The 19,844-nt window shown below is 49.5% G+C and overlaps 2 protein-coding genes across 5 annotated transcripts in view; one reads left to right on the top strand and one right to left on the bottom strand.

The window, feature by feature from the left end:
* Positions 1 to 1,184: 1,184 nt before the first annotated feature.
* On the bottom strand, positions 1,185 to 17,950 carry HJURP (Holliday junction recognition protein). Its single transcript, XM_067740162.1, has 9 exons — positions 17,797 to 17,950; positions 17,522 to 17,588; positions 15,045 to 15,100; positions 11,530 to 11,623; positions 9,212 to 9,276; positions 7,931 to 8,023; positions 6,379 to 6,457; positions 2,521 to 4,115; positions 1,185 to 1,320 (listed from the first exon to the last, which is right to left on the bottom strand). The coding sequence occupies exons 1-8, from the start codon at positions 17,890 to 17,892 to the stop codon at positions 2,542 to 2,544; spliced, it is 2,124 nt and encodes a 707-aa protein (XP_067596263.1). The 5' UTR covers positions 17,893 to 17,950; the 3' UTR covers positions 1,185 to 1,320; positions 2,521 to 2,541.
* Positions 17,951 to 18,145: 195 nt separating this feature from the next.
* Positions 18,146 to 19,844, top strand: part of TRPM8 (transient receptor potential cation channel subfamily M member 8) — a 139,870-nt gene continuing 138,171 nt past the window's right edge. For all 4 annotated transcript variants that reach the window (XR_010944165.1, XM_067740157.1, XM_067740158.1 and 1 more), the window contains exon 1: positions 18,146 to 18,501. The gene's annotated coding sequence lies outside the window, so the exon portion shown is untranslated. The remainder of the gene's footprint in view (positions 18,502 to 19,844) is intronic.

Here is a 19,844-nt window from a genome sequence, read left to right as displayed (position 1 = left end):
GTGGAAAGCGTACATCAATACAGGGAGAATGGTCACCTAGGGACGGAGGGTGGGAAGGAAAGGTGTGCAACTCAATCTCATCTCTAAACTTTTACTTAAAAAATCCATTACACACAGCAATATATTAACCATTTACTCAGGATGTTGGTACATGGGTTTTGTCACTGTGTTCTGAGTACTTGAAATATTTTATCTAAAAAAGTCACTGTCCAAGGCCAAGTTATAAGGGGGGAATTTATACTTGGAGATCATTGAAATCCCACCAGAGAGAGATGCGAGAACCAGTGAATTGCCAGAGCTCCCTGCGTTCCCGGCGTCTACCTTGGCCCATTCCAGTACAAGCCAATAAGCCCTCTGTACCTTATGGTGGCCCAGATGAGGAACTGTCTCTACAGCCCATTCCAGTACAAGCCAATAAGCCCTCTGTACCTTATGGTGGCCCAGATGAGAAACTGTCTCTACGGCCCATTCCAGTACAAGCCAATAAGCCCTCTGTACCTTATGGTGGCCCAGATGAGAAACTGTCTCTACAACTGAAAAAACAAAAACAAGAATTAAAAATTTTAAATGTTATGTGTATCAAAAATATAGACAAAATTAAAGGGCATAAAAATTAAAACAATCAATCAAAAAACAAAGCAAAAAAAAAGAAAGTCACTGTGATATCCTATTATAAACAGCTCCAATAAAAATCATGAGGTGTCATGGGTGCTGTGTCATGGGTGCTGAGTGACTACAAGTGTGTTTTGGGACCATCACAGGACTGTTTATGTTTTCATCTAAAAATACTAGGAATTACTTTTATGGGTTAAGTCGTACGATGGTTCAATTTGTTACCTCCTATTATGGAAGATACCAAGTCCCATGGGTCTGAATTTAAAAGACTAAGCAGCTGTATCTTCCTTCCAGGATCACTGTATCCAGGGCTGAAACTTAGGTTTCATAGCAAACGATTTCTCTAAGGAAATAGGAAATGTAAGGGAGGATTCTCTGGTCACATCTAAATGTAACAAAGAAAACATGAGAAAAATCAGCCTATAAAGAATAACATTAAAATTTTTAATTGGTCAACTTTATTCAAATAATTTCCAAGAACCCAGAGAGTCATCTCAACGGAACCAATTTCATAGAAATTTGCTTTGAAGGGCAGATAAGCAAAGCAAGTTGTCACATATTCTTGAGAATTTAAAAAAATACATAAAAATCAGAGAGGAAAGAGGGAGTACTTCAGAATAACTTGGCAATAGATTTTCAGCTTTGAGGTTTTCTAACACGAAATCACTTTTCTCTTCCATCCTGAAAGATGTGTTGTTCTTTCCTCTAAAAAAAAAAAAAAATGGATTTCAGTATAATTCTATTTTAATTCCCATTGCCTGCCCTCAAAAGCTTAACTGTTGTATTCAACTCCATCGAATATATATAAATATTTGAGTCATTATAGAGAATGCTATGATGCTTAATAAATACCCAACGGAACGTAAAGAAAAAAAAAAGTAACGGTAACCCCTCAGGCAGGCAGTGCAAACTGGTGGTTAAGGCCACGGGCTTTCGAATCCTGGCCCAGCCATGCGCTGCCTGTGTGGATTCAGCAGTTAAGACTACATTTCCTTATTTATAAGAAGAGCTAGCACTGCCTATTGGACAGAACCTATCTAATCAAAGTGTTCACATGGGGATTAAGGAAGAAGGGTGTGAAAAAGTGTTAACACGGCCTGGAGCACAGAGGGCACTCAGAGGTTAGCCCTTAAAATTCCTTGCGTTCACAGCTCATGCAGATTCGGTCCCTTTCCTCAAGAAGTTTATAATGTTAGGTAGAGAAAGAAAAGAAAATACAGAAAAATGGTTAAGTATGTTTATATTGTAGTTCCAGAAGGAGCCGGCCAAACCAAACTCAGTCAGATCCCATCAGCCAGTGGACAAGTGACATGGACTCGGGATACATCGCCCAAATTCCTGCGTGCGACACGCTGAAATGCATGCTGGGAAAGCTGGCACCTACGTGAGAAAATTTAACCCCTCAGGGCGGCTTCCCTCTGGAGAAGATACAATGGTGCATGCAGGGTAACGCTTCAGCTTAAGGCACCTGCACAAGCTAAACCGTGGCCAAGGCTGGGGAGCAGATGGGCTTCAGTGGGGAGGACAGGAGACCGTGGGCCGAGCAGCAGCGTGTGGTCCGGCCCCTCACGTGTGTGGGATGCTGCTGGGGGTTCTCCAAGGGCTGACTCCTGCTCTGTCCCCAGGAGGGATCCAGAAGGGGTCAGAGTTGTCAATTCTAGATCAGTTTTGCCTGCAACAGCTACGTTCTGAGTGTGAGGTGAAGAGGCTGGAAGTGACAGTTTGACAAGGATGGCATAGTGTCTTAAGGGAAGCTTTTTAGAAACATCCCCTAAATGCATTCCAATAGAAAATGTGTAAAAATGCTGATTTTAGAGGAAGGGAAAGAATTTGGGAGAAAGTTTGGAAGATGAACACCTAAGGATCCTGTTGCAAAACACCCACATTCGACAAACAGAAACGTACCTTCTTCTCTTCCCAGGTGGCCTATACAGAGCCAGCCTCTTCCCCAGGCCTCGGGATGGCTCTGCCCACAGGTGAGAAATCCCAGGGTCCAGTCCACCGTCTGCACACCTGAGGGTCTGATAATCGGCGTCGCTTTGTGGGGACTTGGTGGCCCCAGCTGGCATCGAGAGCAAAGCCTGTAGATGGAGGGGCCCCAATTGTGTTTGAGCCGAGGGGACTCTTAATGCTCTGCTGGGGTGATGATGACAAGCTTGGGGGGCCCTGGGAGCCAGAGTCTGGACGGAATTTTCCTGAGAAGTCTTCTTTTGGATACCGAACTCCCACACTTGCTTTATCTGGAGATGCTCTGGTACCTGAAGGCACCTGCGTCTGCTGAAGCGATTTTTGGCAATACTTTTGATGAAGCTTGTCAAATTTTTCTTTAATGTCATCGTAACGATCCCTGGCACAGCCTGGAGGCTGTACCCTGGGTACTGAAATGGCTTTGTTGAGTGATACCGACTTCCTAAATCCTCCCGGATCATTTCCTTGACAAGCAAGGTCAGAGGTCTGCTCCGAGCGGCCCAGGCTGCATGTGGAGTTGGTCTTTGAAAGGGAAGGGAAGGAATCACTCTTTGGTGGGCAGCTACCCTCTCTGATAGATCCTTTGCCCAGGCTTTCAAAAGCCTCACTCAACCTCTTAGCTTTTGCTCTGCGGAGAGGGCTACTCGGCCTGTGGGCTTCTATGCCCTGGGGGCTCCCAGGGCTTGCTGGACCACCTCTGTACACATCCACAGACGAGGAGCCGGGAAGGTATGTCAGGCAGGGCTGCTTCCTAAGATTCGAGCAATATTCCTGATGAAGCTTGTCAAATCTGATTTCGATCTCCCTGTAACGATTCCCTCCCTCGCCCGGCGGTACTCTGGGTCTAGAACCTATTTTTACAGGAGAAATCAACCAGTTTAATGTCATGAATCTATTTTCCTGATCAAGATGATACACTGCATTGGAGTCTAAGTAAGTCAATGAAGAATGATGCTTCTGAGGCGTTCTCGGAAGCTCCTTCCAATGTGAAGCGAATGCGTGGATCTGGGGTTGGTTTATTTCAAGAAAAGCCCTTCCCAGTTTTAAACCCGTCTTATGGCCAGAAACATCGAGTACGTTCTCGCGATCTCTTAACACTGCCACGTCCTTCGCAGGTTTGGAGCCGGGTGGACGTCTCTCCCGGGGGCTCCTCCGAGAGCGCCCGCCTCCTCTGCAGCTCGTTCTGTCCATTCTGCTCTTACACCTGTGCCTCCGCTTGGAGCTCCAGTTCTGGCGGATGAACGTCTTGGTGGAGATGACGCAGGAGGGCCTCGCACCCAGCAGGCAGCTCATGGAGTGCAGCATGCCTGCGTACAGATCGCTGAGCGTCGCGTTGCAGATGTCCTCAGCCTCAGAGCATGGGCCGCTCGAGAAGCTGCTGCCACCGGTCCCTCCCTGTAAGGAGATGCCATCACCCCTCGGCACCAGGGCCAGGTCTGCTGAGCTAGAGTGCAAAGCATCACCCTCTCTGGGCAATGAAGTTGGCTGAAATGGGCCACCGGGACTCTCTTCAGAGTTGCCACCGTAGTATCCTGGAGAAACACACACACAAGGCAAAGGCACGTTAACCATTTAAAACCGACCACATGCAGAGATCAGGGAACCGAAGGCTGGATGGGGACCAGGGTTTTTACTTTTTTTTAATTATTATTTTTAATTGAGATATAACTGACATATAACATTATAGTTCTTTTTTTTTTTTTTTTTTTTGTGGTACACGGGCCTCTCACTGTTGTGGCCTCTCCCGTTGCAGAGCACAGGCTCCGGACGCGCAGGCTCAGCGGCCATGGCTCACGGGCCTAGCTGCTCCGCGGCATGTGGGATCTTCCCGGCCCGGGGCACGAACCTGCGTCCCCTGCATCGGCAGGTGGACTCTCAACCACCGCGCCACCAGGGAGGCCCTGTGAGTTCTTTTTAAGCAATACGAAAAACAAAAGCAAAAGAAAAATTCAGAAATATTTGGGAATAGACTCTTCTCAGAGATTTCTTTCTAGCTACCAAAACAATTTACTCTCCACTGACCTTCCTAAAAGGAGTCTTCCTTCCCTGTGTGATGGTTTGGAAATCGGTTGCCTTGTCAAAGATTAATTAGAAATCAGAAAATAATGACCCTGTTTGCCTACAGGGCTGCGTGGGGAAGGGAGAAGCCTCCTGAACACACCTCTTCACACGGCTTTGACTTTTGCATCATGTTAAATGTTTTACATATTAGAAAAATAAAATTAAACCAACAAAGATGGGGATAACTCTAAAACTGAATACAGACAGGGAACATGATCCTGACTGTATGTCAGACTGACAACAACCGAAAGAGAAAACAGAATCCAAATAGCTCTGAACGCGCTCCCTCAGTGGGATATTATCTGAGGATGACAGTGCTGCTTGGAGATCTGGAACCTTCTTCAGCACATTGTTGAGCCGAGTGGTACCAGGTGCTGTGATTCTGAGGCCACTTTGTGCTGCACGACTGGCCAAATGAGCCTCGTTGTTAAGGAGGAGCCAGCGGGGGCTGGGGGAAAACGCTGGAATCAGGGTGGGGGAGGAAGAGCTCAAAACCCCACGGGGACAGGTCGGAGGATGCAGAAGCCAGCACGGAAGGGGCTCCTCCAGGCTTAACGGGTGATGAAAACTGACAACAGATTCTTATGTGAATTAAAAAAAAAAAAAGAGTCCATGAGTTCTTACTGATTCTGGAAAAGTTAAATAAAGAAAAAGCATGTTGGGGCGGATAAAGGAAGGGAAAAAAAGAAATGGAAGGGAGACAGCTCAGCCTTCTTTATACAAGAATGCCAACGAATGCAGGCAGGGGGAATGGCAGAACCAGAAAAGGCCTGTGTTCGGCCCCAGCTCAGGCAACGGTCATGGCGAGATGCTAAAAACCATGGGGTGCGAGGGTTCTGGGGAAAAGGCTACAAGGCAACTTCAAGGGGTCATCCACAGATGATTCCAAGGATAAGAGGCACTTCTGCAGTGAGAAAACTGGTGGGGCCTCTGCCTCAACTGTGCAGCCAGACTCAAGTCACCAACAATGGGACAGGCTGACAGGACGTCCCGAGAGGACAAAAACGTCACCTGTGTAGTATTTTTGCCAAAAATGTTTAACATAAACTTAACCACATATAAGTCCAAATTGAAGGACATTCTGCAAATCTACTGGAGGCCAGGATTATTCAAGAAAGTCAGTGATGGCAAAGATGACGATGGCGACAACGGCAAGGCCGAGGGGCCCTTCTGGGCTGAAGGAGACAGTCAGCACGACAGGTGGTGCCCCAGTGGGTCCTGAGCTGGTTCAACAAACAAAAAAGGCTGCAAATGACAACGATGGCACGACTGGGTGAAACCGTATCGTGTCACTGTGACATTTCAACGTGTGCCAAGTTTAATGTTGTTCTGAGGGGACTCAGCCTGTTCTTCGGAGACACTGGAGCATTTAGGGATGGTATATACACGAACGCAAATACATACACACACGTGTACGTGCGTGTATGTCGGGAGTGATGGAGCAAACGTGACACAATGTGAATTGCTAAATGTAGGGAAAGGATGTTTATTGTATGAGTCCTACATTTCTGGAGATTCAAAAATTTTCAAAATGCTAAGTTGGGATAAAGAGCTAATTAGCAATTAGCATGCGAGTCCCAGAAGGAAGGAGCACTTTGTTTCTTAACACGTAATAATTTACCTATGACGTGCACGTGTCTCTCACAGTTCGTGGTGATGAAACATGCCCAGCGCAGGGCGTCGTGGCTCTACCACAAGTGAATGGTCCGTGCAAAGTTTCTACGTCACACTCACCTCGGGCAGGCCTGGAGGGCGAGGCCAATGAAGGGACCAGGGTCGTACGGGTGTCCTTTCCCTCTCCGTAACTGGCATACTGAAATCAAAGCAGATGACTTTAACAAAGGAGTTGTCAGGTGTCGGCTCGGGCTTCCTGCCCCAACTGCTCTCCCAACCACCGACGGCGCATCCGTTTGCGGCTGCAGTGGTGACACGCGCGACCATGATGACACACAGCGGCCGGCTGGGCCTCCAGCAGTGGTGGGAAGAGCTGTCTTAGCAAGATCCAGGAGCTCTGCCCCCATGGCCTCCAGGTACCGCCCCCTGCCGCCCAAGGGCCACCACTGCCCCACGTCTGCCAGGATCTCTCTCGGGAGGTCTGGCGGCTTTTCCTCCTCCACCGTTGTCCTCTGACAGCAAGGACGGCCGGTCCAGGTGGATGGAGGGAAGGAGAACCTGTTGCTGGGACAACGGAGCTGGTCCCGGCCGTGGCCTCCTTCCCCGACCGGCAGGGTGACCAAAAGGCCACGCTTGCTGCTTCCAGACAAAGGAAAAAGGCGTTTCCCAGACATCCGCTCGTTCAGATACAGGCTTCTCACTGTCAGCAGCAGTGTAAGAAAACATCCATGCTCCTGTTAAGTTGGCTGCCTCTGAGATGAATTATTTATTCCAGAACACATACTTCCTAGTTATTTGGTATTAAAATGTCCTTTGGGGGCTTCCCTGGTGGCACAGTGGTTGAGAGTCTGCCTGCCAATGCAGAGGACACGGGTTCGAGCCCTGGTCTGGGAGGATCCCACATGCCACGGGGCAACTGGGCCCGTGAGCCACAACTACTGAGCCTGCGCATCTGGAGCCTGTGCTCTGCAACAAGAGAGGCCGCGATAGTGAGAGGCCCGCGCACCGCCATGAAGAGTGGCCCCTGCTCGCCGCAACTAGAGAAAGCCCTTGCACAGACACGAAGACCCATCACAGCCAAAAAACAAATAAATTAATTTAAAAAAATGTCCTTTGTTTTAGGAGATGAGACTGACAGGACTTGGAAAACTAAAGAGTTGGCATCCTTGCGTGAACTCCACCTTTAGCCTTTTGCTCTCCTTCAGGCAAAGCTCTAGGAAACTGGCTGCCAGGCCTGGGAGAGGGGCTGATGAGCTGCCCACCTCCCATGGGGTCCACCGCAGCCCCCGATCTCACCAACATCACCGCTGAAGCAGGCAGAACAGGTGCCCTGTGGCCCGTGGCAGCCCTGGTCACGGCAGGGAAGGAGGGAGGTGGGCGCTACAGCTTCCCTAATTCTGCGGCTTAAAAGCCCTCTGCCTGAGGGTGGGGGCCCTACTAGAGCCTGTGAGCTGCCCAGAGCATAGCGGGCAGCCGATCCCGCTGCCCGAGGGTCCCAGAGTGTATACTCAGGAAGAGCGGCAACTGGGGAGCCTGTGAGCAAAACGGTTTGGAAGCAGCCATTGAAATGCTCTTTGCAGGCTCTGTAGCGAGTGAACAAGATGAGATGACACCTCAGTGTGTCTCTAGTTCATGGTTTACTTATATGAAGACACGCCCTAGGAAACATTACCTCCAAACACCCTTCATCCTGCAGCAGGATATCCACTTGTGTCAAGTACTTCCTCCTTAGCTCATTTTTCAATGGGCTCCAGGGCACTGCAGGCTGACACCAAAGAGAAGTCAGTATTCATAAGAGCTGCTGGGTACGGCCGAGCTCTGGGATCCTGGGACACACTGGCAAGCCCGTTAGTGTACATGTCTTTAAATGAAGTTCCTCGAAGTCACTTCTTCACCTCCTACTGTTAGCAGCACAAAGTGGTCCAGCCCCCTCTGAAAATCTACCTGACCCTGGAATCCGACTTTAGGGAACTGACCCAATGGTAACAATCCGAAAGAAAATAGAAAGACAAAACATACCAGTTTGGAGAAGTTTATGACAATATTACTAGAACAAGAGAAAAAAAGAAACAATATTCTTCGGCGAGTTTAGGACACAACTACTGGAATTGACCCCAGTTGGTATGTTTCTAAGAAAAGAAGTTCAGTGTCCAACTCAGGGGACAGGAACCCTTGCCTCTCCTATCCCTCACCTGCCATACACTGGAAATGGGGGGCCTCAGCCTCCACTGTGCACCCCGGTGGGGCTTAGTCAGGGCCTGGGGCTGCAGACTGGGGGGACACAGGAACACACCGGGGAATGGCCGACACCTTGGCCCTTTACTGTCAGGGCCGCCTGCTCCCCTTCACTGCCACCCCGACACAACACCTCACAACGCACCCCTTTCCTGCCCCAGGGCCACCACCTAATTCTAGGTAGACACTACAAGTCACACACGGGTGTGTGGGCAAACCCCTGTACAAAAGTAGTGCTTTTAGAGGAAAACCACATGCCAGCTGTTCTGGCATCTGACCCAGGGGTGAGGTCAGAGGTTCGGGTGGACTCCGTCCTGTGCGTTCCCGTCCATCCCGAGGGCTGACCTGGAAACGCTCCCCAGAGCACCTCCCTTATGACACAGTCTCTGTGGGGAAAGACCGACTCAGAACCCAACTTTCTACACCGTGAGGTCGGTCAAGGCCCAGGGCACACCGGGATTGTTCTATTTGCAGAGGAAACGTCACCCAACATTTACGTAAGTTCAGTAAATCAGGCTTGAACTGGGGCAGTACGTGCTGAACCGAGAAGGGGTGACTTGCTACCTTAGGGGATCTGAACGTGGGGTCAGAGACTTGAGGGGTGATGTCAGCAAAGAGCGAGCCTCAGAAGGGGACTTACAGGAAGATGCAGGTCATGAGAATGTGTACTTGTCCCCAGCCTCAACTCTGTCCCTTCATTACAAAAGACAGGTCTTACCATCAAGTTACCAGCAACCACATCTTCTTGGAATAAAGTTGTATCAGTATCACTGCTTACTGAATCTAAAAGCAAAGGAAATTTCCATCAGAATTTTTAAAGAAAGCTTGCATTTTTCTCTCGAGGATAGTTTTTGCATTGCTTGAGTACATCTTACAGTGAAAACTCCTATTGCTTCAAGTGGCCCCCTTTAATAGGGACGTGGACATCTGTCGCCATGCAGAGAAACCATCAACACAGGAACACGCCCAGAGTCGGGGAGACGCGGGAAAGCAACTTCTGTATCACCTCTGGCTTTTTCCATGGTCTCTGATCCTGGAAGCTGAGTCCCTCTAGGCCAGCACTGTCCAGTAGAACCTTCTGTGATGGCGGAAGGTCCCCCAGCTGCTGTCCAGGATGTCAGCCACTAGCCACACGTGTCTGTTGAACACGTGGAATGCGGGTAGGGAGGCTAGGGAACTGAATTTTAAACTTCACTTAATTTTCAGTGAATCTGAATAGTCACAGGTGGCTAGTGGTTACCACACTGGACAGTTCAGCTCAAGAACTATTTCTACTGATTTCAAGCAGTGCAGGAAATTCACGGACCCAAGGCTTTATGGAGTTAAAATTCAGATTGATACAAATAACACCCATGAGTAAACATCTCCATCAAGTTCTTTCTAGTTCTGATCCGAAAGACCACCGGTTTCCCCTTTAGGACTCCACCCATATTTCTGACTGCCCAGTGCGGGCAAGGGCCTGGGCAGGGCGGCCAAAGGCTGCAGAAAGGCCAGTCCCACAGGACATGGGTGTTCAAGAACAATTACAGAGTCTGTAATTACTCAGCTGGTTAGCTGCCACAAGGGGAAGAGCCAGGTGTGGAGCACACAGGTAAAAGTGGAAGTATGCTCCGATCTGGGGACCAGGGGGCTTCCAGGAGGCAGCGAAAAGACAGTGGGCAGGTCAGGCATGGTCTGAACTCTTTTCACTCTCAGAGGAATGGGCAGCCATTGCAGTGCTTTGAACAGAGAAGCCACGTGACCAGATTCGCACGTTTAAAGGTGTCAGCGGGGTGGAGGCCAGGTGGAGACAGGAGCTGGCACCGTGGGGGCATGGGGCAGAGCAGCAAGAGAGACGGTGGTGGCAAAGGCACGGGACAGCGCTGTCTCAGGTATGAGGAAGAGGGAGGGGCTGAGGCCAAGAGGATGCTGGGTTTCTGGCTCATTCTACAGGGAAGACGGTGGTGGCCTTGTCCTGAGGACAGGTCTGTTGGGTTGGCTTTTTGAGCTGAGATATGCAGAGTGCAGACAAGAGTTCAAGGAGAGAGGCCGCTGGCAATAAACACACCCAGAGGGGGTCTGGGCACGGGATTCCACTGGAGTGAGGGAAAAAGATGCCAACTCTCGGGAAAGGGCACCAGCGAAGGTGGGAGGTGGGACGATAGAGGGGCTGACAGGAGGGAGAAAGCCCGGGGAGCTCAGGGGCACTGAGGTCACGGCCAGACTTTCCAGAAGCTTTGAATGCTACTGAGAGGACAACAGGATAAAAATCAAAGAATGCCAACCGGATTCAGCCACGGGGCCGCCGGGAGCCTCACCACAAGGTGTGCTTTTGAACCGGAGCCAGAAGCCAGAAGGGGACCAGCTGAGGCGTGCACGGGGGCAAGAACACCAGAGGCGGTGAAACGGGCCACTGGTACAGACTGGGTTGTGAAGGGAAGGTGAACACAGGGAGGCAGCTAGAAAGGGGCCCGAGACGGGAGATACGAATTCTGTTCTGTGTGTTCAAGGTGAGAGCTGATGGGATGTACCCAGGGTAGAGGGAGAGGCTGGGACAGAAAGAAAGATGATGGGTGGATTTCTGAGAAAACAGACTGGGCCAGGGGCTCAGCAGCACAGCTAGCCTGAGGAAGGGAAAGGAGGCCCCACGGAAACAGGAAGCGGGAGAAAGGATGCCTGCAGGGCGCGTAGGAGTTAGTGGTCCATGACACCAGCCCCGCAAGGGCACATCAAAGTCTTACTGTTAATAAATTCTTGAGATTAATCTTTTTTTTTTTTTTTGGCAAAAGGTCAAAACAAAACAAAATGGGTGGGTGGGGGTGAGGGCTTTATTATTCTAGAATATTCGAGTACCGTTTATGTGTCAAGTACCACAATGTAACTGTGAGCAAGACAGCTCCTTAGAAGAGCTTAGAAAGAAGTAACAGGGTACTTTCAAATGTTTTAGTTTTTAAAATACACCTTGGAAAAAGTCAGAGTGAGGGATCTAGACTTGAAACATTCTGACAAAAAACCCACGTCCCTCCGGACCTGGCTTTCTAGTGCCAGGACACTCACCCTCAACTTGTGTGCAGGACAAGGGAAGCTCATGACCTCCAGCTGGGACTCGCGTGGATCCATCTGTCCTGTCGTCTGTCTTCACCGGGGAGCCCTTGAAGTCGATAAGATACGCTTGATTCGGTCATAACACATTTCAAAGCCACTGTCAAGTAACACACCGACAATCCTTCCTCTTCCTTTAGCGTATGAGAGAACAGGAAGTTTCCTGGGGCTTCTCTTCTAGAATATTATGGTACAAAAGGCCTCAAAACTCCCAGCAGATAGACAAGCTTTCCCTTGGAAAAAGAACAGAGCTTTCTTCCTCTGGCCATGCCAAGGGCTGCTGCCTCAGAAACCACTTGGATGGTAAGTGATGGAGCAGGGAAAGTGGGGAAACAGGGGCATGGAGTGGACAGGCCCAGGACGCCCTGGCCTGGAGGCGAGCACAGGGCCAAGGCCAAAACGAAACAGAACACAACTGTCACCATATCCTCAGGTAGAATCCGGAAATTCAAGAGGCCCCGGGGGGACTTTCTGTGACTCTTTTATCTTAACAGTGAATTTATCTCCATGTCACGAGACCCACAATTCCTTTAAAAGCCTCAGCATGTGGTGGGACCCTGGCTCGGGGAGCCACTTTCAACCTGAGCTCTGGCCACGGGGCGGTCAGCTGTCCTGACCAGGGCTCAGCCCACAGGGCAGTCCGTGGGCCGCCCCCGAGGAGGCCGTGCTTCCCTCTCTAGAGCCTCATCTGCACAACTGGCCTCTCTAACAACCATAACGAATGCCATGGATGGGCTCTCATTAGGGAAACTGGAGAATTCAAGATGCCAGATTGGCTAAAATATTTTTAGGACCGCCCCAGGCTTGCAAGAACAGGAGTGAGAACGTGGTGAGGCCTGTCCCTTTCGGGGCAGCGCCCAGGCATCATCTCCTAGGTGTCTGTGAATCCTGCCTGGGGGATGTCACCACCTTTGCCTTGGGGGAGCTGGGATGGGGCAGAGTGTCCGGAGCTGTTTTGTGTCTGGAGGCATCGAAGAACTTGGCCTGAGAATCATGGGGAAGCAGCCAATGGGCACCAGCGTCTAACTACAGGCAGCTCTGGGGTCGGAAAGAGAACCCAGGCCATGTGATAGGACAAACCCTTGAGTCAATGCACAGCCCACGGGGCCTACTGCCTCCACAGCCCCAGGGCAGGCAGCAGGTGGTGACCTGAGTGAGGCTGTACATCTGAGTTGTCATCACAGACCACGCCCAGTTTTCTAATCCCAGGAAAGGGGCTTAAAATTCCGTAGATTCCAGGGAGGGCTCCTCCTAATTTTAAGTAAAAACATTAAATAAATGTCCAGATGAGAACACTTTGCCACCAAGACCATTCAAGCACTGGCTGATCAGTGGGTACCACTATTATGTATAATTTAAAGAATGCATATCCTTTGACATAATGATCCCACTTCCTGGCATTTACTGAACAGGGGTGACAGCACTGGGAAGAGATAAGAACGGTTCTCTGTCTCTGTATATAATAGGGGTCTAAATAAAGTTTTATTGGAACATAGCTGTACCTGTCTGTTCACCTATTGTCCTGCTTTCCCCTTACGATGCAGAGCTGAGTGGCTGCAGCAGAGACCCCATGGGCAGCAAAGCCTAAAATGTTTATCATGTAGACCGGCGGTCCCTGACCTTTTTGGCACCAGGGACCAGTTTCGTGGAAGACAATTTTTCCATGGACTGGGGCGGGAGGGTTGGAGGGTGGGGGTGGGAGGGTTGGGGGGTGGGGGTGGGGGGATGGTTTGGGGATGATTCAAGTGTATTACATTTATCGTGCACTTTATTTCTATTATTACATTGCAATATACAATGAAATAATTATACAACTCACCATAATGCAGAATCAGTGGGAGCCCTGAGCTTGTTTTCCTACAACTAGATGGTCCCATCTGGGGGTGATGGGAGACAGTGACACCGGAAGTGTGTTGCTTATGTCCAGTCTAGTCCATAAGATGCAGCTGAATTGTCACTTGTCACTCACTGACAGGGTTTTGATATGAGTCTGCAAGCAACTGATTTATTATGGTCTCTGTGCCGTCAAACCTCTCTGCTAATGAAAATTTGGATTTGCAGCCGCTCCCCAGCGCTAGCATCACCGCCTCAGCTCCACCTCAGATCAGGCATTAGATTCTCACAAGGAGCGTGCAACCTAGATCCTCGCATGTGCAGTTCACAGGAGGGTTTGCACTCCTATGAGAATCTAATGCCGCCGTTGATCTGACAGGAGGCAGAGCTCAGGCGGTAATGTGAGCGATGGGGAGCGGCTGTAAATACAGATGAAGCTTCGCTGGCTGGCCTGCCGCTCACCTCCTGCTGTGCGGCTGGTAGGGTCCATGGCCCAGGGGTTGGGGACCCCTGATCTAGACTTTTGCAGGAAAAGAGCGCTGATCCTGACTTATAATAAAGGAAAGTGAAAATAGCTAAATGACTAGCAATGAGAGAGCAGGTTTATTTTTAAAAAGGAGATTGAATTATACAACAGATGACAAAGAGGAGTTTTCACAATATGTATCAAGTGGAAAAAAGAGGGTAAAAAAAGTGTATTTAAAAGAAAAAAGGGGATAAAGAAATGTGTATTTATAAATACATATACAGGTGTCACAGTATACTAAAATATTATTATTATTAGTGACTATCTCATCTCTGCATATACAAGTCAGGTTAATTTTCAGTAGTTATATGTATTTCTAACATTTCTATGACTAAATGTATTATGTGTTAAAATAACCAATCAGGAGGAACTTTGATTTCAGATTTGCTGTTAATTGTTATGTAACCCTAATGCTGATGTTTTCATTCTTGGGCACCGGCTCCCCAACTGGCCACGAGGAAGCACCACATGGTGAGAAGTGGTGATTAAGAAGATACCAGACATCCTTACAAAAGTCACTGCCACAAAAAATCAAGACACCCTGGGTCTCACAGTAGGAAGGCCCCTCCCATGAAGGTAACAGATCACACAGCTGCTGTGTCCATGGATAAACTCGGGAAAAACACACCTGGGTTTTAAAAGGTAGTGAACGGCACAGGGCACCCTCTCCCTAATCTCTTGCTCCTTTCAGAAGAGGGAAAGATGCCTTTTTGCTTCCCGGAAGGACCTGGATTTGGTCTTTCCTGTACGGACCAGGCAAAGCAAGCTGGTAGCTGTGGCTGCAGCTGGGGATGGGGGAGGTCTATCCAGCTGGCTCCACCTTACAGGTGGGTTCCAGTTGTCAGAGCCCCTTGGTCCATGGCAGGGGAAACACAGGGGGATGCAAGGGGCAAGAGCATCACAAGCTCCTACCTGCACTTGACAAGCAACAAGAAGACATGCGTCTCAGTAAATCCTTACACACAAGAAAACAGGGCAGTTAGGGTGAGAGAACTGTGGAACGACACCCTGCAGTGGCCCCTGGGCGCAGTTCCAGCTCATCTCCACCTTTATTCACATCAACCTTCCTCCACGGCAAGGCATGGTGGCAATAAAATTTCACATTGAATACCTGGATTTGTCCCGTATTTCTTTCCTTTATTAATCTTCCTCCCCAAATTCGCAATCCTTAAGAAAAGAAATAAAAATCACTACTTAAGTAATCATGAACACTGAGTTTCTGTTCAATCTGAATTCAAAGAAAACCAAAGTGACAGGCAACAGCAAGATCTAATATAACCAAGACATAACCAAGCCACATTCCTGATATTCTGCTGTTTCTCGTCTTTGTGAGGTTGAAGGTTTTTCAAAAATCAACACTAGACAAAAATCTGTCGTTAACGAAAATCTCTCCTACCTAGTAGGTAGCAAGCAGCTCTTTGAATCCAGCATTAAAGCCAGAGATTAAATGGAAACAACGAACGTATGTATGCCAAGTACTGTCCTCAAAATACATACACTGAGAGTAATCCATACACTACAGAGAGAGAGATCACTTTTCGAGGGCAACCTCTCTACCCCACGTACCATGCAAGTGCTTTCTCGGGACAATGTACACGTTACAGAGCAAGCCCTCGGCACAGGGGGTAAACACTGAGCTTTGGAGTCCTGCACTTACTAGCTAGCAGAATCTGGGCAAGATACTCAATCTCTCCCTAAACCTCCGTTGGCTCCCAGGTAAATTCAGTCATCGGGTTGCGAGGCTTGAGATGGTGGTTGATGATGGTAACAGCAGCAATAATTACACGGTGCTTACTCTTCCAGGCTCCAGTCTATCCCTTTCCAAGTACACCTCATTTACAACTCACTGACATATAACTCGTATGGTACTCTTAATTCCTTTTGGATAGATACTCACCAAGTTCACTGTACAGATGGGGACAGAGGCAAGGAGAAGGTGAAATAACCAGCCCAGGTCATTTGCCCATGTGGTGAGGCCAGGCTGTAAACCCAGGAGAGTGACTCTCTGGGGTCCTGACCACTGAGCTGTGTGGCCTTTCCAGAACAGAGCGACGCTTGGACAGAGGCGCTTGGAGTCAAACCAAAGCTTTGCCACTTTGGCTAAGTGCCACAGGCAAGTTCCTTAACTTCTCTCTGCTGTATCCTCTGCTATGAAACACTGATGATTCTAACAGTGCCCACCTCGCAGGGTGTTGAGAAACCTGAGACTCTTAGAAGCACAGGTATATGCTTAGCTGTCAACATGTGAATGACTCTTACTCACCTGCTGTCTTCACCATAATCAGTGTGGTTGTTAGCTCCAATCTACCCCCTATGGTTTTGCCTTAAATTGCAGGAATTCACCCTGTAAGAGTGGCCAGCTAGCATTTAATCAAAAAGTCCACTTCCTAACTGAGTGCCTCTCCAGGGGAAGCTACAGGTCTAGGGAGCTGCACTCCCATCAGCTAGAAATTTGTTAGAACACAGACCCACCGAATCCACATCCAGCATTGCTGTCAGTGGCTCCAGGAATCTGTTTCCACAAGCTCTTCAGCAGGTCTTCCACATGCTAAAGTGTTTGATGCTTGACTACTGTTCTCATCAAATTGGAGTCTGAAATGAGTTTTCAACTGGTGAAATTAGTGGTGTTCAAGATATGTGAACTGACCAAAACATTCCAGACACTGCCCATCCTTGCATGAAGAGGCCATGAGAACACTGTGAAGCCCGTTGACAGCACCCTTAGGAATGATTCCTACACACTCCTGAGTCCTGCATCCCGGTTAGACTTGTCACCACCTGACAGAGGCCAGAGTAACAGAAACCTACTACTGAAATACCTTAGCTTCTGCCTGAATAAATTTTTCACCCAGGGCATGGCTAGGCCAGCTGAAAAAGCAGAGATAGGATTTCATTTAATCACGAACTGTTTTGTGTCTGTCTGTCTGGTGCACAGCAGAACCGGGTCTGAGATTCACTTTCCTTAGTAGGTAATACTGAGTTGGAATGAGGCTGAATGGCAGGCACTGACCTCACCCAGTGCAAACTTTCTCCAGCTATTTACCAAAGAGAATCCATGAGATTTAAGTCAGTTTGCAGCATCAACCATTAAACAGAATGGGTCCTTCTCCTTAGATTCAGGTCAAATTCCAAAGTACTCAGAACGTCAAATAACAGTCAATACGAGTGTTTACTAGTGCCAGGCACTGTTCCAAGAGCTTCATCTTCTGTAACTGTCACAATCTCCACGCCAAGTAAATATTATTGTCATCATCTTTCCATTTTACAGGTGAAGAAACTGAGTCACAGCCTGGCTAAAGCAATGGGCCCAAGCTGACATGGCTATTAGACAGCCAGCGGGGATGCCAACCCAGGCGGGGACATTTTTAATGAGGATGCATCTATGTGTCATCAGAATTCTGTCTTAATAAGTAATTCTGTTGGAACTAAGTAATTTATACGTTCAGGGGAACTAGTGACGGTTTAGTACCTACTGGGTGAACAAGGTTTATTTTCAAGAGAGCAGGGACAGCATTTCAAACTCTAGTAGGACACTATTCTAGTTACACTCTTAACCGTAAATATTTAGAAAGGGGGGCTGACTCGTACCCTGGGGCGTCTCGTAGGTCAGCGTGGACATCTGCACCACCGGGGCGTCCTCGAAGGGCTGGTTGTACTGCGGAAGAGGAAGGGGCATCCCGTCAGATCGGAGGGCCGAGGGGAACCCCTGACCCGGGCTGAGAAGGCGCCAGCGCGAGGCTGCAAGTCTCGGGGGTCCCGAACCCCCTCTCTGCCCCCCAGTCCCCAACCCTGCCTCCTCCTCCCGCCCCCACTCCTTCCCCTTCCGTCCCGCTCCCCCTCCCCTCCAGCGGGGGAAGCCGCACCTTCTCTATCAGCTGCTGCATGCGCCTCTGGAAGCGGCGGCGGCTGTCCCTGAGCTTCTGCAGCAGCGCGTCCTCTCCCAGAACCTCGCCCTCCATGGCTCGCAGACAGCCAAATGCCTACTTCGACGGGAAGCCAAGCAGGGGACTGCTCTCCGCGCCGCGGTTCAAATAGCGACTCCCGCCCTTCCGGCCCGCCCCTCCGGTTTTCCATTGGCTGTCTCGGAAAGGCCGGGCGCCGATTGGGCCTTTCAAACAGGTTGTCGCAGCTTTCTCCCAGCCAATCCTTTTCCGAGCTTCCGACCCCGCCCTGCCCGGGGCGCGCGCACTGAGCGGAAAGGGGAGGCGGGGAGCCGCCGCCTAACGCTGGGAGGTCGTTGGCGTGACCTTCTCTGCGCACGTCCAGTGCTTGTTAATCAACAGGACCACACGAGTATGATTTCCCCTGTCGTGCACCGGAGATGTCCAGGTGACTTGCGCTGGGACTCGCCGCCGGTGGGGGGCAGCCCCTCACCTGAATGTCGCCCTGAGGCCTGCCCCGGGCCGGCTTTCTCGCCCAGGCCGCCTCTGGTCTCCGCGCAGTTACGAGAGCGGAGAGCCGAGAAAGACATCACGGAATAACGAATACGAAAGGAGGCAGGAAAGTGAGCATGCATTTAGAAAGGAGCAATACGACAAACGTCACTGAATCCAGGAAAATATAATACGGTATTTTTTTTTTTTTTTGCGGTACGCGGGCCTCTCACTGTTGTGGCCTCTCCCGTGGCGGAGCACAGGCTCCGGACGCGCAGGCTCAGCGGCCATGGTTCACGGGCCCAGCCGCTCGGACTCTCAACCACTGCGCCACCAGGGAAGCCCATAATACGGTATTTTTATTAACCTCCTGGCACACCTTTTTCGTACCTAATTTTTATTGCATACTCGGCTCCATTGGTATTAATTTTGTAATATTTTCTTTAGAGAATGGATGATTCAGCATCATCACTGAGCCGTATTTATGTGCTTGTGCGGTTACCACAATGTGTGATAAAAAATGAGTATAACTTTGAGCATGATTAGGACCCTTAGATGGGGCTCTTAACCTCCTCTCAGCCCGCACCCCAATCCTATCATGCGATCCAGCGGAAATTAGGGGAGAAGGGGGGTGTTAGAACATCAGGGCTCATGTAGGAAATTTATTGTGATGGACACAGAGATGCTGCCTAATTCCCAGGCCACCCTCAGGCCGCAGCTGCCGGGAGGGCTTCTCCCCCTGCGCCTTCTGCTGTCGGCCTCTTCAAGGATTGCCTCGGTTGTAGAGAGCTCCTCACCCACGATCCTGCAACCCCAGGGTGGCCCAAATCCAACGACAGATCCAGGTGGGAACCTGAAGCCCTGGCCGTTTCAGCCAGTGAAGGACAATCTAATGGGCACCCAGTCTTTCCCTTCCTTTCACAGCCGCCAATCTGAAGGGCATTCCCTAATAATAAACATCCTGCATGGTAACTCCGTCCCCCTGTCTGCTCCCTGGAGAATCCCACCTGTAACAAAGGACCTTGCTGCAAGTGGCCGCTGAATCCACACATCCCATTTGTAACTTTCCCAGTTGTCACAAGTAGGCTCAGTTTTCTGTCTCCTCCTCCCTTGGGGGCGCTCATAAATTTAGCGTGCTGTTCCCTAGACTCTGTTTCCATATACGTTAGTTTCAAACATTTAACTCATCTCATTTAGAGACTTGGGACGTCCAAATTGACCTCTCCTAGGGCTTGGTCCCCACTCCTAGGACACCACTCCCAGGTTTCAGGGCATCCTTCCCTCACTTCACTGACTCTCCGAGGGTCTGCTCTACCCCAGGGGCTCATGGATAGGTTCATGGAAACGATTTCTCAAGTTCACGTCTTTAACTGAAGGTCCAGAAACATACCCACTTTTTTTTTTAAATTTTATTTTATTTATGTTTTTATACAGCAGATTCTTATTAGTTATCTATTTTATACATATTAGCGTGTACATGTCAATCCCAATCTCCCAATTCATCCCCCCATCTCCCGGGCACTTCCCCCCCCCTGTGG

The sequence above is a fragment of the Pseudorca crassidens genome, chromosome 6 (genome assembly GCF_039906515.1).
Source record: "Pseudorca crassidens isolate mPseCra1 chromosome 6, mPseCra1.hap1, whole genome shotgun sequence".
In the NCBI taxonomy this organism is placed as follows: domain Eukaryota; kingdom Metazoa; phylum Chordata; class Mammalia; order Artiodactyla; family Delphinidae; genus Pseudorca; species Pseudorca crassidens.
The sequence above is the reverse complement of the archived record's forward strand: the minus strand, read 5'-3'. Positions and strand labels throughout refer to the sequence as shown.

Bases quoted from the DNA above. Each gene is read 5' to 3' on its own strand.
- HJURP (XM_067740162.1), bottom strand. From the start codon at position 17,892: ATGGAGGGCGAGGTTCTGGGAGAGGACGCGCTGCTGCAGAAGCTCAGG. The intron at 8,024-9,211 runs GTAAGACCTGTC...CTTTGGTGTCAG, and splicing joins TGGTTGCTGGTAACTTGATG to CCTGCAGTGCCCTGGAGCCC. The intron at 4,116-6,378 runs GTGAGTGTGACG...GTGTTTCTCCAG, and splicing joins GCCCTCCAGGCCTGCCCGAG to GATACTACGGTGGCAACTCT.